Source organism: Ictalurus punctatus, chromosome 2, assembly GCF_001660625.3.
Source record: "Ictalurus punctatus breed USDA103 chromosome 2, Coco_2.0, whole genome shotgun sequence".
Taxonomy (NCBI): Eukaryota; Metazoa; Chordata; class Actinopteri; order Siluriformes; family Ictaluridae; genus Ictalurus; species Ictalurus punctatus.
The window spans coordinates 3234122-3251551 of NC_030417.2; the positions used below are offsets into that span (position 1 = coordinate 3234122).

The 17430-nt window shown below is 38.6% G+C and overlaps 1 protein-coding gene across 2 annotated transcripts in view; it reads right to left on the bottom strand.

The window, feature by feature from the left end:
• prkg3 (protein kinase cGMP-dependent 3) overlaps positions 1 to 15719 on the bottom strand; it is a 17876-nt gene extending 2157 nt beyond the window's left edge. Inside the window, exons 1-20 of one of the 2 annotated variants that reach the window (XM_017462232.3) lie at positions 15447 to 15719; positions 10028 to 10123; positions 9771 to 9833; positions 9025 to 9151; positions 8726 to 8892; positions 8523 to 8636; positions 8090 to 8195; positions 6971 to 7034; positions 5331 to 5408; positions 5131 to 5219; positions 4684 to 4749; positions 4446 to 4493; positions 4004 to 4045; positions 3643 to 3754; positions 2985 to 3121; positions 2804 to 2893; positions 2562 to 2703; positions 1849 to 2012; positions 1126 to 1242; positions 48 to 110 (exon numbers count right to left, since the gene is read on the bottom strand). In XM_017462232.3, coding sequence (XP_017317721.1) covers positions 48 to 110; positions 1126 to 1242; positions 1849 to 2012; positions 2562 to 2703; positions 2804 to 2893; positions 2985 to 3121; positions 3643 to 3754; positions 4004 to 4045; positions 4446 to 4493; positions 4684 to 4749; positions 5131 to 5219; positions 5331 to 5408; positions 6971 to 7034; positions 8090 to 8195; positions 8523 to 8636; positions 8726 to 8892; positions 9025 to 9151; positions 9771 to 9833; positions 10028 to 10115 — 1877 coding nt within the window. In that variant the 5' untranslated portion in view covers positions 10116 to 10123; positions 15447 to 15719. Of the gene's footprint in view, positions 1 to 47; positions 111 to 1125; positions 1243 to 1848; positions 2013 to 2561; positions 2704 to 2803; positions 2894 to 2984; positions 3122 to 3642; positions 3755 to 4003; positions 4046 to 4445; positions 4494 to 4683; positions 4750 to 5130; positions 5220 to 5330; positions 5409 to 6970; positions 7035 to 8089; positions 8196 to 8522; positions 8637 to 8725; positions 8893 to 9024; positions 9152 to 9770; positions 9834 to 10027; positions 10124 to 10418; positions 10771 to 15446 lie in introns of those variants that run through there. The other variant, XM_017462228.3, reaches the window with a different exon arrangement.
• Between the last annotated feature and the right edge of the window lie 1711 nt (positions 15720 to 17430).

Below are 17430 nucleotides of genomic sequence, written 5' to 3' on the forward strand. Positions count from 1 at the left end.
GATGGACGGATGGATGGATGGACGGACGTGGATGTCCTTAACATCACCTGTGATTACGGACGTCTTTGATTCCATTTTTGGTGTTTCCTAACCTTTGACCTGGACGTGGTCTAAAACAATGAAGTATAAACAGTTTTTAAAAGTGCGTTCTTAGAAAAGTCAACAACACCAAGGAAGCGGCTTGAGTTCATCGTTTTAAATGGATTTCAATAAATAAATACATACAGGTTGTATCGCATTTTCACAAAAGCTATATGTAAAATATTCATATATATCTATTCAAAATATTCGGTTAAAAAAAATTCAGTACCGACAAATACACGTTGAAAATACACGGAATGTAAAACGGAAAACAAACTTAGGCCACATTTTAAATAAAAAATGTAAAAAAAATAAAATAAATAAATAAATAAAAAATTGTAAATGTTATTTTATTGTGTAAAATTCCCACAGTAAAATTTTTTTGTTATTGTTGAGGCCAAAAATTCTTGATTTTTGCTGTTGGATTTTTTTTGCTCTAAATTTGCAATGCAACTTATAAATTTAAATTTATTGATTTATTTATTTTCAGAAAACCACTTGAGTTGGTGAAATTGCACGAAACTGTTTTGTCTTTTGCAGTGATGCCTGTTGGTAAACGAGACCTTTTATCTGTACTCATGTTTGACGTATACGTTTATCGAAGAGGGCTTTGGCTGAATGCGCGTTGTGATGATGTCACAAGACGCGCCTTGGCCCGAATATGCATAAATATCTGCTTGATTTTGCGTTGATTTCTGTGATCGCGAAAACGTGAAATCCTGGACGATTATTTAATTATCTATTAAACTGGATAACGTTTAAATGGCTTAAACACCTGCCATTATTCTTGAATAAAACCAATGAAATGAAATAAAATCATGTTTATTTACTACTTTGTTCCGTTGTTTCTTTGATTAAACTCGAAGGCTTATAATATATACTTTCTTTCTTTTTCTACGATTTTATCTAAAATGGGTCTTGAATATATTTTATGAAGGTACACAGTGCCATGATTTTGGGACAAAAAAGACTACACTTTTCTTTTTTTTTTTTTCCAGACTCCATAGTGTCATTCCAAAAGTAAAATCATATAAAGGAGATTACCTGCACAGTTTGCTAATGAGAGATCGGGCGGCCTCTCCCATGTACGGCGGATACTTTATCACACCATCCAATATCTTAGCGTAGATGCTCTGCGGCTCTGAGCTTGAAAAAGGTGGGCTTAAAAAGACGTACATAGAAGAAAAAAAAAAAAAAAACGTTAGGTTTGCTTCAATCTGGATTCGAATCTTTCGTTCCTTCTACCTGGTGAAGGCGTTCCAACATTTAACACACATCAATCTAGTTTGCTAGCAATGACGTTAGGTATCTTATTATCCTTCTATTGGTAATCAGTGCCTACTGTAATCAAGTTATATTTATAACAGTTAAAACAAAGTGAAATTGTTCTATACTGTCGACCATGATGCAAGCTGGGTATCAGAAACGTCTCCAAAGCTGTCTGAAGAAATGCAGCTTTTAAGACAGAAAGTCATATTTATATTCATTACATATTCATATACAATTCTGATGCACATGAAGGCAGCTGGAGTATGCAAAGAATGAGGTATTGGACAGATAATTAAAAAAAAAAAAAAAAAAAAGTGCACCGACAGTCTAATGAAAGTCTAAGGGCAGTTGTTAGGGCAGTTGTGTATCTGCACATATGTTTTTTTTTTTTTTTTTTTTTAAATATTTTTATATATATATTCTCAGTACAGGGAAATTATTATTCTTATTCATTCTACTAGTAGGTAGGATTCCTTTTTTGGTTCATATCTATCCTACCTGCCTACTAGAAGCTCATAAACCAGAACACCCAGAGACCAGAAATCAGCGCCAAAGTCGTGGCCTTGATTCTGAATGATCTCTGGAGCCATGTACTCTGGAGTTCCACAGAAGGAATATGTCTTCTGTCCTCGCTGGAGCTTCTTAGCAAAACCAAAATCCACCTACAGAGAGAGAGAGAGGGGGGGGGGGGGGGGGGGGGGGTGTAGTCTATTGAATAGGTAAAAACATGTCTATAAACTAGCATCTCCGTGGTACTCTCTGTGCTTTTATATTAGCATTACATTACGTTCGGGGTCGAGTCTCCTGAAAGCATCGCAGGACATAAATCATGGTTAAACGGTAGAGCGAGCATCACATTGAACACTCTCTCTCTCTTAATGATCTTATCTTTGTGATGCTTCTGGGAAGCTCAGCCCATGTTATTTTGAGCTGAGAGTAACAGGGCGGAATAAAAAAAACGACACAAAACTTCCTTTTAACTCTGAAACCTAAAGTCGTTTTTAGCCATAATTCAGTCATGTTTGCTTTCAGTAGGACCATCAAAGACGGGGAATGCATCTGCGAGTCGATGTCCAGAAAGACGTGCGTATCGCTCATAAGATAATGGTCGTCTTAAATACTTTTCACAACAATAGTGCTGTAAAATGAAACGAGATGGTCTGTGACATTGGGATTTCTGTTGAAGTTTTGAATAAATCAGAGGTATTTACTAGTTTGATGTATCCCCTGGAGTCCAGCATGAGGTTCTCTGGCTTCAGGTCTCGGTACATGATGTCTTTCTTATGGAGGTAGGAGTAAGCCTCGACCACACATGCTGCTACGAACACAGTTATGTTCTCTTCAAAACGGCGTCTGTAACACAGAAAGCTGCTGTATAACACTGTGAAGGTTTTATTTTTAAACAGGAATTACACTGTAACACCATACAATAAAATAATCATATCATAATTACACTTCTTTTAGCTTGGTCCAGATCTCACCCCCTGAGCAAAACTCCATGACCATGTAGATGTATCGGGAGTCTTTAAAAGTGTCATGGAGCCTAAAACAGAGGTTTTAGAGTCGATTTAGAACGAAGTCATAGCAGTCATGTGCAGGTTGAAAAGGTAAGGAGGTTAAAAATAAAAGCTCACCTGACAATGAAGTCACACTCAATGTCCAGCAGGAGCTTCTTCTCGAACAGCACATGCTCTTCTTGCCTCTTCTCGACTATCAGCTTTTTGCTGATCTTTTTCAGGGCAAAGTATTTCCCATGATACAGCGTGGTTACCTGTGAAATAAAGGTTTTCATGAACAAGGTAGAGCTATGAGACGCTTACAAGTGGTTCAGGAAATATGTACACTGAACATACGCTATTGATTAACTGAGGCTAACCTTTTAGCCAGCTAATATGTTGTGATAAGTCTTCATACAGCCACGGCACAGGCATAAAATGTATAAAATGATGGTGAGAATATCGACATTTTCCTCAGATGTGTTGTTCAATTTAAACAAAAAGGCTCCTGTGGACTAGAACCGATTTGAAATGTGTGGCTCAAACGATGTAGCTACGGCATCTTGCTAACATAAAATTATGCTAATCTATCTAGCTGTTTAGTTACCAGCCTGTTTTTTGTGAGCAAATATGAAATAGTAGCTAGTATTGTAATCTTACACATGTTAATGTGTTACAGGGGAATGTTACGGATATGTTCTGCTTAGTGTCGCGGATAGGATCCTGAAAGAAAAAGGAAAAAAAAAAAACGTCGCCCAAGTGCATACATCTAAATACTATCGTCATGCTACTATACCAGTTCCACTCGTCCGAACCCCCCCAGTCCCAAGGTGACGGGGCTTCCTTGGTAGCGTCCCTCCTGGTACAGGACCGGGATCAGATCCGACAGCTGTAGAGAAGACACCAAGCTGAAGACAAGCGGAGCAGAACATTAAGGTCAGCACCATTTAATCAAACACAGACAGTTTCACAAAATGGCTGCAACGTCCATGGGCTAGCAAAAGTATATTTCGTTTCCATTGATTTCTCTTTCTTGCATTGTGCAGAGAACCTGAAATCAGAGGTCAATTGACTTAGTAGCTTTAATTGGCCTTCTACAAATAACAATATTTCCACAAAATGTGGTTACTTCATCAGTCAGTTATCAGTGATCTTACCTCTGTTTCTTTGAAGTCTGAGTGTTCTCCAGAAGATCTGGACTGCTCAAACGAGAAAAGGTAAAGGGAAAAAAAAAGAGTCAAAATCTATCTCTAATAGCTGTTTTTTTTTCATGTCTATATATCTTTAACTGTATGATTGACCTTAACACTGATTCATCCTAATGGAAAAGAAGAGATAACTAGTGCAACGTCCTCAGAATAAGTACCAAAAACTGCCCCCACGTTAAGTTTAGCAGCGATGCATCAGCGCAAAAAATACATTGACGTGAGAGAACATTTGGAAAACACAGAGCGCAGAAATAATTACGTGCCCACGCTTCGAAAACATCCACTTTCTATAACGTGACACTGCATTTTTCATGCTGGACAAAACCTAATAAAGTATTTGGTTGGTGTGTGTGTGTGTGTGTGTGTAAAGCTGGAAGCAGAATAACCGTACTCATCATGTAGCTCCAGGATTTCTATTGGGATTGTCTCCTCAAAAGCCCTGCAAAGAAAAAGAAACTGAAAACACACGTAGCACATGTATGTAACAAAGTAACATCGTTAAAAATAATAATACCAATGATAATGATAATAAAGAAGCGAAGAAACAAAACAAAATCAAAAGTAAATGATGATATAGATTAGAGAAACGTGCGATTTACACACTGATCTGAAAGAACCCGAAGACTCACTCCTTATCGATGGCGAAGCAGGTGACCGATCCCAAAGCGGTACAGGTAGCCGTCCTCAAGTTCTCACTGCAACAAGTAAATAAATAAAAAGAATACATCTGTGGAGATTTTCGCATGTTGTCCCAATGCCTGCGTGGGTTTCCTTCGGGGTTCTCGGAATGCACGTCTTACTACTAGTATTTGCGAGAAAGGCTCTGGATCCAACGCAACCCTGACAAGCTACAATAGAAAGCTAGGCTAGTTAGTTAGCCGAGACTAGCTAAGACTGGTAAGGTCGTTGTTATGATTACAGTGTGCATGTCAAATAGGTAATTTGTTAATATCAGTACAAAGTAGAAAACAACAACTAGATATATAAAACTATATATATATAGTTAAAACCAAACGTCACAGGAAATTAAACAGACGCTGCATTAAAACCGCAACCTTACTGCTACATTTCCTTACCGTATAAGAGCCAGTTCTCCGAAGTGATCCCCTTGTTTCATTTTCCGGATGATTTTCTGCTGCCCATTCACTTTCTTCGTCACCTCGACCTGAGGTTAGAGAGGATATAAACTGTATGAGAATGACATCCTGTACAGTATATGTACACTATAGCACCAGGAGGTGAAAACGGCGTCACGTTTAAACGTGTCCTCCCTCACCTCTCCCTTGAGGATGATGTAAAACGTGTCTCCCTCGGCACCTTCACGCACGATCACCTCGTTCTCCTGAAACTTCACCTAGGGGCGGGTAAAAGAAGGATCCGTGTGCAAAATCTCCATTTATTTACGTTTGGAAAGGTCAGCGATGGAAAGTTTTTGCCACAGAGGGTTGATGTTTCGGCTACATGGGGCCTAAAAACAGACTAAACAGACTAAACAGAACTGGTATCAGGGTAAACCTTCACATGGAGAAAGGTTGATATTTTGTACTGCTATAGATCTGAAAACTACAGACTTTCCTGAACTATGACTTATTTTCCAAAATATGTCTCTCTTGTGCATGTATCTCAACTATAAGTAAAGTTCTAGGATTTTGAATTGTTGTTACCCTTAAAGCTGTGAAACACTTATTGTACTGTATAAATACTGTATAAACCTACTTACAGTAAAAAAATTTTTTTAAAAACCCAATACTGTTCAAATTTTAAAGAATAATGTGTTTAAAATGTTAAATGAGTTCTCGTTTTGATGATCAGCGTCATCCATATCTTGCTACGTCTTGCTATGAATGCATGCTGTTGCCATACGGAAACAATTCATTTATCTCCATTTTTGTTTTTTTTTGATAAGCAACAATGCAAAACGACTATTTTCCTATATAACAGCGCTCTCAAAACTGATTCATTTTTCAATATTTACCGTAGGCAAAACTACTCAAAGGGAAAAAAAAAAATTAAAAACACTATGTTAAACATTTATTTTTTGTCTTTTTTTTTATGTCAGTTTATATCTTTGGAGTATTCTGTTAAATGGTAACATGTAGACTGCTGCCGTATGGCAACAACATGCGATAATGGAACTGCGGTATGTGCGTTCGCGAATTGAACCCGGCCTACGCAGCAAAAAGACACTAGGCTTCTCTAACCGTATACTTACTTTTTTACAATTTCAGACATTTTGCACCTTATTATCTAAAATTTAGGTTTCAAGAGAAATAATGAAGAATTCGAGAGAAAGAATTAAAAAGCTACTTCACCCAGAACACGTTTAAATCGATTTTTTTTTGTATGCATTTTGAACGAGTAAATCCATCCACATACTTTTTACAACTGTAATTCCTTTGTAGAAGATATCACTTTTACATGCTTACTAGGCGGTTTTAAAAAATAAATAAATAAATGCTCTGAAAATGCGGTAATTAGAATTAGTGGTTTTTTTTGACTTTCCACCATGGCGCAATGTTGCAACATCATTAATTAATTAATATGTCAATGTAATTATTCATTAGAGTGTAAGCCTCAGCACCAGTCGGGATGCCTTAACATTTCTGAGAGGACATAAATATGTATTGATTTCCCCAAACGGTGCAATCAATAGTCTTCCATTATACGTTTCCATGTATTTTTTTTTTTCAACAAATGGTCTTCCGTTCTTTTCTCATTTGAGTTAAAAGTGTTCAAACGTTTTTTTTTTTTAATGCTCAGATGCAGTGAACCAGCACTGGAGTATTCCTTTAACTGACCACGATAACTGGAACATGAACATACTCGGTCCCTGATCTGTGACCGATTCATATATACTTCAATTCGTACAGTAGGTGAAGTGCAGTGCAGACGGAAATGACGCCGAATGGTACAAACCTCCTCCATGGAGTCAATGATGCTGGAGAGCTGTCCATCACGCAGGGATTTGAAGGTGCGAGCTCTGAGGGGGAAAAAAAAAAAAAAAAGGATGGGCAGATTTTATTATTATTTTTCTTTGAAATCACATTAATAACTTCAAGAAAGCTCTCACTGTCAGACTCAATAACTCCTAACGATGTGACTTTTGCGTCCGAATCCAGGGACGCAGGAACGTTAGATTGAAATGACGCGCATCAGTGCCGATTTTTTCATTCGCTTACAAAAAAAAAATTCACTTTTTTTGTACACTGAAGAAGTTTTTGTTCTATTACTCCCCTCATGTCCGCAAAAACGACTAAGATGCTGCTGCTTTGCCTAGGCTAAAAACATCAATTACACCACAGCACTGTTCTAATCCTAATCATGAGATTTAAAAATGCACATTTATGGAAGGATTCTCTAGTCTCAGCGCTTTTCAGTAGGTTTCCCAACATAGGAACCTTTTCCGAACAGTGGAATTTTTCAGTAACATGACCAGCTCAATTTTTTATTTATTTATTTTTTCGTCATTTGATGTTCGCAGATGTTCCCCAACATTAAATGTAACTATAAAGTGATTAAAAAAAAAAGTACAATTCCATTCTTTAATCAAGTTAAATAAATAAATAAATAAATAAATAAATAAATAATCAACAAATTTCTTTAGTATAAGTGGAATAAAACACTTCGGGACATGGTGTTACAGGACAATAATCAACATCAGGGTGGAAACGTTATCTCCAGTTCTGATCAGGCTACATCACACCACCCTTTTGTTGATTATTTTCCTATAACGGCAAACCGCCGGTGTGTTCTTTACTATGGAAAGCTAGTTAAGTGCATTAACATGGATGAGGATAAGGTTTTTAAGCAGACGACAACTTCAGGTCGTTGTAGTCCTTATCCTCTGAAATATGAATAATAACTAATTGCTCAGACAATGAAATCTAATAATTATTGCCATGTATAAAATAGCGTATGTGCAAGCTAGCTTGTTCTCTCTATATACAGAGAGTGTGAGTGTGTGAGAGAGAGAGAGAGAGAGAGAGAGAGAGAGAGAGAGAGAGAGAGAGAGAGAGAGAGAGAGAACACTCTTACGTCTTTAAGAAGCCCATCAACTGCTCTCGTTTTTTCTTGGACTTGATTGCCATGATGCTTCTGTATATCTGTCTCTCGATGCACCATAGCTTAACCGCCGTGACCGCTAGTGGGTAAGGACAGACATGCAGAGATGGACAGATAGAGACAAAAAAAAAGAAGAAAAGAGTGTATATATCGTGAGGTATCAACTTGACGCTAAAATCATGTTAGTCCTTCCTGAGCACACAGCTTGGTGTCATATCATACCAGCATTAGCATTAGCATGCTGTAATGAGTCAGCAGTTGATACGTTTCAGGTGTGTGTGTGTGTGGATTTTGAAATGAGTCAATCAAGCTTGCCTGATTCTAGACTAGTAGCTAGTACACAATAGTATTTGGAGTGGAAAGATCATTTTTGACCGAACCGTTCCTTTAAAAGTTACGGACTGACCTTTGACCGTCGCCGTCCGTTTGCAGTTGTACAAGATGGCCAGCTCCCCGAACACGTCTCCAGAGGTCAAAGTTCGTAGAATACGCCCTGCCTGGGTAACTCGGAGTTCTCCAGCTGCGATTCAAGGCGATAAATTGACTTGCACACTCGTCAGATGCATCCATTATGTAGTAAACCACACACACACACACACACACACACACCTGCAACAATGTATAAGCTGTCACCCTCGGTGCCTTCTTTAATGATTTCATCACCAGGACAGCGGTCCAGAGTGGTGAGGAGCTCCACCATCATGTTGATCTGCTCCTCATCCAGACGACTCAGGAAGTCGTTTTTCTGCATTGCCTTCATGATCTGAGCTCTTTCACTGCACACACACACACACACAAACACTAATTATTTCCTACTATCCATCAGCAAACATGCTGCAAAGAAACATCCATCTCGATAATTAACCAGGAACCTTTAGGGAATTCTACATCACAGGATGTGAGTTAACCTGGCAGTCTTTTTGACCCTGGTGGTCGAGATGTCCATGTCGTCTGGAATCGGCTCCGGAGCCATGACTGCTGCTCGGCTCTGCCGGACCTCCACGCGGTCATTGCTGTACCTCTGAGACAACTGATCTGTGATAGCGAACACACAGTCCGTAAGGAAATCGTTTACACCGCAAAGTCATTCGATTCAAAGTCAGACTCATTCGATAGCCATCATCTGGCTCGATCCTATAAGTGATAACAGGTCTCGTGGACATCACTGGCAAAATGCTGTTGCATGAGACGAACAAAGCACTTCAGGGCGTGCTTTTATGGGGAAAATAATCAACGTCAGGGTTCTACGTATCACACATCACACGTCACCCCACCCTGTCGTTTTTTTATTTTCCTATTACAGCTTGCCACATGGTTACCTAAAAAAAAAATTTTTTTTTTAAAAAAGGTGAGCTAGCGGTTTTCTAATTAGAACCTTTTTTTAAAAAAAAAAAAAAACGTCAGAAACATTAACCGTCCCAAAAAGCATGTTGAATTTAAGAAAGCTTTTTTTCCGCCCCAAGAGTTTACAGTACAGAGGTCTCTCCTGCCGATGTCACTCCTTAACTCCGTTTTTCTCCACTAATTAAAAATAAACCAGAGATCCGGAAAACGGCCTTTTATCCTTTAAACATTGATCCGTTACGTGTTCCCGAGAACAAGAACTTCCTCCTCAAGCACTCGCACTCGCACACAGTCATGCACACTCACATACCCAGCCCATCCAAACGACTCTGTAGCTCCTCCACGAGCTTCTCCTTCTCCTTCAACCTGGTCTCTGGAGACATGGAATAAGAACTATTACAGTAACGTATCGCATATTTTATGACTTTTTATTTGAAAACCATACCTACTTTAAATTTATTCCAACACAACACATTTTTAAAATAGATTTTTAATACAAAGCACCTGATTAGCTCAGCTTTCTACAGAACATAACGCTGGTTTATTTTATTAAGCCGTCTCTTTTACCCAAGTCCTCCTTTTCATTCTGCAGCTCCCGGTTAAGTTGGCATTGCTTCTCCAGTTTCTGCCGGAGTTCCTTCAGCGTGACCTCCATGCTCGTCCCTGAGTAAACACAAGCCCGTGGCTTTCGTTAAAAACCCACCCAACAACACTAAGCCATCCGAGGACAGGAGAAACTCCAGGGCTGAATTAATTTCCGCCAGGCCGCGAAGGCGATTACGCAATACAAATAAACGCAAGTTCAACCGCGCCAAAAAGCCACAAATAATGAAAGAAAACATTCTGCGGAAATACAACTGTAAGTGATGCTCAGATCGAGCATGAAAGGAATTGATGGTAACACTTTACAATAACAGTACGTGAATAATCGCGCACTACTCCCTGAAGTGATACTTACTTAAACATGAACTAATCATGAGTCGGAGCGTGTACTAATCACGAGCTAATCGAGAGCTAGGCAAAACTACCACGCGAGTCTTACGGTATGAATTCACGCGTGAATAACGACCAGCTTAAGTACACGTTAGCTAATTAATGTAGAAATTAACACATCGGGGTAAATAGGTCAAATAAATCAAACGTAATATCAAACCGTTGACGTAATTTGCGACATTACAGCTGGTGATAATAATACTACTAATGAACACCAATCACCAATCTCAACACCCATCCAGTGATGTTCGTGTACGCAGCTGCATATATAAACAACTTGAAATGATGCACGCTTAATTTACATTCCGTAATCAAGGACTGTTATTTTAAAGAGTTAATGAATTGTTTAGTATCAAAATTTCAAAACATTTCCCCCCTTTACACCAAATGGAGTCAGTTAGACCAGGCGTGTTAATTAAGCAATATGAACGCACAGCTGGAATGAATGCTCATCCCTTATGTTTCCATGCACTGTTCCGGCAAAGTCTACGTTTGCTTTGCTTAATATATTCGTATTGGCACCCTGTCCAGGGTGTACCCCGCCTTGTCCCCGATGCTCCCTGGGATAGACCCCAGGTTCCCCGTGACCCTGAAGGATTAACGGTATAGAAAATAGATGGGTAACTGTGTGAATAAAGCACTGCATGTACTGAGTACCTGTAGAACGCCCCTCTGTATTAAAGGATGATTTAAAGGGGGCTGTATTCCGGATTTAACATACATGCATAACCCCGTCAGCTCAATGTGAAACAGATACAAGCGAGCCAGTAAAGCATAACGTACCATTAAAGTGCTTTTTTTGAAAAATGGTAGAGCCTTAATGTATGCAGACTCATGTGGATACCCACAAAGCTAAGTATAGTTAATTAGCAGCTGCACACACACACACACACACAAAATGCTCCCTAGAGTACAGACTACATCTCTTCAGTACATCTGAGTGAATTTAGGTAAATACTTTAATCATTTAAGCTGCACGTCTATAATATATAACAAAATATCTTACAGCACACTGCTTTTGAATCCTCTTTTCCCAATCTATTGATTAATTTATCGATCTACCCGCTCGTTCTAATACGTTATTGTTTTACACGGGGACTTGTATACCATCATTTACGACTAATAATAAACAAATGAAACGATTTTTTGAGAAAAACCCAAATGATGCTCTGGTAAAGTTTTCTGCGAGGAGATGTTTCTCTATGGAAGGAGTCTCCAGTGTCGGTGCTTTTCTGGTATGTTTCCATTATGTCCGTACCATGAAAAGCTATGTTTTTTTTTGTTTTTGTCTTATTACCTTCGAGAGAGAGAGAGAGAGAGAGAGAGAGAGAGAGAGAGAAAGAGCGGCTGGTGAGGGAATGACTGTTTATAGCTGCTGTAACGTAAGTGATAACAGGAACTGGCATGTTTCATGGACAATAAATGTAACTATAAATGGATAAAAAAATATGATGCGTCATTAATTGATATAAAAATATAAATCTTTGGTATACTGCTGTCATATAAGACGAGTAAAACACTTTGACACGTGCTGTCATTGATATAAAATCAGCGTCAGGGACACAGAGGCAACGTTAAAAATAGTTTCTGTTATTTTAAAGATCCTGTTCTACACTCGCTTAATGATCAGAAGCTTCCTTATATTATAGTATTATGTGTGGTGTGTGTTTGTGAGAGACATGCATTACACGACCTTGATCCCACCCGTTTATATCCACAGAATGACACCATTCATAGGCTATTAAGAAGGAAAGGAGGAAAGTTCAAAGAAGAAAAGTTAAGAAGGAAAGGAGAAAAAAATCTGTTGATTTGTTTATTATTAGTCGTAAATTATGGTACGCAAGTCCCCGTAAATCCGCTTTACACCGGACCGCATCGCGCCACCCTTTTGTGGATTATTTCCCTAAAACAGCACGCCCCCTAGTGTTATACCACTATCTCTCTGCCCTGTCTGTAAATATAATCATGATCTTATCTCAACAGGCTCCTTTCACACACACACGGCATAGAACACACCGTAGTGTACATAAAAGGCTAAATAAACTAAATAAAGTCATCTTGTAAATGGATATCAAACAAATGTCACTTCTTAATAGCCCATGAATGGTGTAATTCTGTGGATATAAACAGGTGGGATCAAGGTTGTGTAATGCATGTCTCTCTCTCTGTGTGTCTCTCTCACACACCACGCATGATACTATATTAAATAAGCTTCTGATCATTAAGAGCGTGTAGAACAGGAACTTTAAAATAACAGAAACTATATTTTAAACATTGCCTCTGTATCCACTATGAGGTACAAACTTTAAAGTCAGTCAGCAAAGACATTTGGTGTCTGGCATTTCTATATGTTCTACACGCTATGATGTAGTGTGTCTAGGATTGTTTTGTTTGTTTGTTTGTTTGTTTGTTTGTTTGTTTGTTTTAAATCCCACTCCCATGTTCTGAACAATCTCAAGCACACCCACAGGAATTCTGACTCACTCGCGAAAGAATTCTGAGCAATGCCAACCACCCTTGAAGGAATTCTGACCAATTCGGATGGTATTCTAACCAAGTCCAACCTCACTCAAAGGAATTCTGACCTCTATCCCTCCCATTCCTGAAAGAATTCAGACCAATCCCTCCTGCTCGGAAACAAATTCTGACCAATCTCAACCACTCCCAAAGGAATTCTGCCCAATCCTGCATGCTTCTGAAGGAATTCAAGCCAGTCCTGACCAGTTCCAAAGGAATTATGACTGCTTCTTTCCACTCCCAAACAAATTCTGACTAATCCTGAGAACTAAAGGAATTCTCACCAATCCTGCCCACTCCTGAAGGAATTCTGAGAAATTCCTCCCACTTTGACCACTATTTAAAAAATTCGACCAATTTTGACCACTCCTGATAAAATCCCAACTACTTTACAAAAAATTCTGACCAATCCTGCCCACTTCTGAAGGAATTCTGACCAACCCCTTGCTCCAAAAGGAATTCAAAGCAATCATGACCACTCACAAAGGAATTCTGACCAATTCTGATTATTCCTGAAGGAACCCTGACCAATTGTTTGTGCTCCCAAAAGATTCAAACTAATCCCTTTCACTCCAAAAAGGAATCTGACCAATCCCTTCTGCTTCCCAAGGATTTTGACCAATCCTTCCTGCTCCTAAAAGGTTCAAACCAAACACTTCCACTGTGATAGGGAATCTCTCCAATCCCCCCTGCTCCCAAAGAAGTTCTGAGCAATCCCAACCACTTCCAAAGGAATTCTGACCAATCCCTCCTTCTCCCAAAGAAATCCCGACCAATCCTGACCACTCCCTAAGATATTGTGACCAATCCCTCCTGCTCCCAAAGCAATTCCAAGCAATCTCAACTATTCTCAAAGGAATTCTGACCAATCCAGATTAACCCCGAAAAGAAATTTGACCAATCCTTCCTGCTCCCAAAAAGATTCAAACCAATCACTTCCACTGCGAAAGGGAATCTCTCCAAGCCCAAAGACGCTCTGAGCAATCGACTCCAAAGCAATTCCCACCAATCCCTCCTTCTCCCAAAGAAATTCCGACCAGTCCTGACCACTCCCTAAGATATTGTGACCAATCCCCCCTGCTCCAGTCAGTCCTCGAGTAAAGTGGGGATTAATCAGAGAAGCAACCATTTAATTCATTTAAGTACTTACTACGTACTTCATCCAGAAATATAATAAATACCAGCTTTGGATGACTAAAACTTTTTATTAAAACGCTTTGCATGTATTCAGCCCCTTTGTTCGGATCTGACGTCTTTGGTACCGTAGCAAAAACATCGATTTAAAACTGTACATAGGGTTGAACTGAATATATAATGCAAATTATTTACTTCAGTAAAAACATAACATATCTATAAGATATTGACTTAATTAGCTTTTTATTTTTTACTAGCTTGCTATCTGTAACCAATATAAACCACATAAAACTCCTATAATAATTAATTTAACCCCGCTTTATAAGGTGTTATAATGGTTGCACAGTGTTAATGACTTTAGCACCTTTAACACACCAAGTCTCAGATTCCAAAGTTCAATCAAGTGTTTAATCAATCTGAATGAATTTAGCAACTCGAACACGACAAAGCTACTAGTTGTATGTATCACGTATCTTGTTTTCGGCAGACGTGTTTTGGATGAATTTTTTCAGAGGGAGATTATGATCAGGGTTTCAAGATTTAAGTTCATTGCTGAGAAATGAGTAGCTCGTATTGTGGCCCTTGGTTCTGTTTTATGACGTATGGAGTCAGTCGGAGGCCTTTGAAACCATCTAAGAACAACATACCAATTAAATTATACAGCACACACACACATAGCAGTTGCTGCAATACATGGTCTCAAATGACCGTGTTTATGCCAAACCTTTTCATTAAAGTAAGTGACAGATTATTGCTAGTGATTATTGCATTGATTTACACTCTGCTTTTTATAAACTGGAAACTCTGTGAATATTAAATGCGCGTGTTAACGATGTAGTGTCTTTTTTTATGTGTTTGACAGCTGGGGTTTTTTTTTTTAATTATTATTTTTATGGATGAGCATAAACATTGTGTAAAATAATATCACTCATGCGTTCTGTTATCGTAGTAGTAGAGGTGTTTAGAGGAAAAACACATGCATTAAAGGAAAAAATAAGGTTATAAAATATAATGTTACTGACCCGAAGTTGGTTACTTTTCAATCCCTTCCTGAGGTTTTATTCCTCTTATACCACAGCGATTTACTTTTAAATTTTTTATTATTTTTTATATATATATATATATATATGAAAGAATGGCATTCCATACTTTTTATCCATTAATAGTTGTGTATAAAAGTATATGTTTTCTTTTTCAGTTTTATATCAAAACATGTGATCCAAGCAGCAATAAATAAAGCAGTAGTACCATCGCAGTGTTGATTTCACAATATACAGAATAGTCAGGCATACAGGATATCCTGTTATCAGACATCCATCTAATCTCTACACGACTCTCCTACCTGGGCCGGTGAAATGCTCGTTCACTCACGTCCACTCCCACTCTGCTTTCTATATCTCACTCATGGGCTCACAAAGTTCCAGCTTCTCGAGTCTGCTCCAAGGCGCCAACGTTCTAACTCGTGCATGCCACGGAGATAAAACTTGCATGCAGCGTGTTCATTGCATGCCGGCGCTCACTTTTCTCCAAGTGTCTTTAAACTTCAGACGTTTCTGCGTCCTTATCACAAGAGGCGCAGCCAAAAAAGCCCTCACGGTTTCTCCGACACTGATCATTAACCCGCTCCTCCACCCCACTTTCAACACGTAGTGAGACGAATTACCGCTCTTATCACCAGCACCGTTTCGGTTATCTATCCTGAACGTCCATTTATAGTATACGCCTTTGCATATCTTCACCGGATCTTTTAAAACGGGTCTTTAAGTAAACGTATACGTCATTTAATATCACATTAATCGGCGCACTCGGAATGAGAGTGCCTCCGCGCTCATCATGCAGCTTGTGGGAGAAAAATCGATAACCACATATCCAATAAGTCCTATATTCAAAATGCATTTATGACATGCTACAGTATATAGCAGAAATAATACGCTTGGATGCCTGGTATAAATGTGTATAAACGCTCACAGCAGTATTTTACACGTCACAATAATTACAAAAAGTATGGTTGAATCGATCTATGGCACAAACTAACATTATAAGTAGGGATGAATAAATAAATAAATAAATAAATAAACGAAACACAACAGGGTGTGCCGTTACAGGAAAATAATCAACAACAGAGCGGTTTTAAGTGTGGCCCGATACAACGCTAAAGTTATTGTTGCTACCGAAAAGATGATTATTTTCCGGTACAAGAACATCCTGAGGATTTTCTTAGTCTTATACTGCAGCAATTTACCTTGTAATGTTGTGGAACGTCCACAAAAACTCGCTAGGTCCTTGTTGTACACATTATAAACTCTCACCTGGTTGACTTTTTTTTTCTTCCATCGATCCATTTTCTATACCGCTTTTACTACAGGGTCACGGGGAACCTCGAGGGTATCTCCGGGAGCATCGGGAACACGGTGGGGTACACCCTGGACGGGGTGCCGATCCATCGTAGGGTTCACTTTCTTTTCTCTCTCTCTTGAAATGAATAATAATTGACTGTAACAAAGTGTTCACACTGGAGACTCCTTCCGCAAATATTACACGAAACATCACCACATGAAGGATTACACGCGTTCTTGAATCAGTTTATGTGGAGCTTTTGCTTATCTTTTATGAATGAGTTGTTACTATGGAAACGATAATGTGTTAGAACATTACCCAGTTCTATTTTTTGTTTACTCTGTAAGAAAAAATGCACTTTTGATGAATTAAGAACTAACAAACAATGTCCTGATTTAGTTTTATATAACATTGCTCAACATGTAGTACATTATCACAGTATAGACACACCATCCTGTTTTTACTCCAGCACCCCGGAGTCGTTTAAGATGAACAGTCACTGTTTTATGGGCACGAGTTAATGATTGACGCTGGAATTGTAGGCCAAGAGAAAAATATGACCCTATGTCTATATGATGCCTGAAACACTTTAAAAATGGGATTTAGAATTTCCTCCTGGATTTATTACCTCAAAAAAGTCTTGCTCCTATACACGAGATATGCATTCCCATATGTACATAAGATAAAAAAAAAAAACAACAACATTATAGCCTGCAATAATACTTTGCATGCTAGAGTTTAGGCCAAGTTTAATGGCTGCATGTTTGATAATGATTAGCAGCCGAAGGTGTTACTAAACTGTGGAAGTTTGACTGTCAAGATTAAAAATCTCCAGGCAGTTCAGGGTGTTTCAAATAAAGAATATACAGAATATCAAAGTAAATGATTTCTACCTTCTACCACTAGTTTATACAGTTTGCATAAGTTGAGGGTGGATTGTAGATCGGGTACCAGTCCTGGCACCACATGAAATGTTATATTTGTGAATT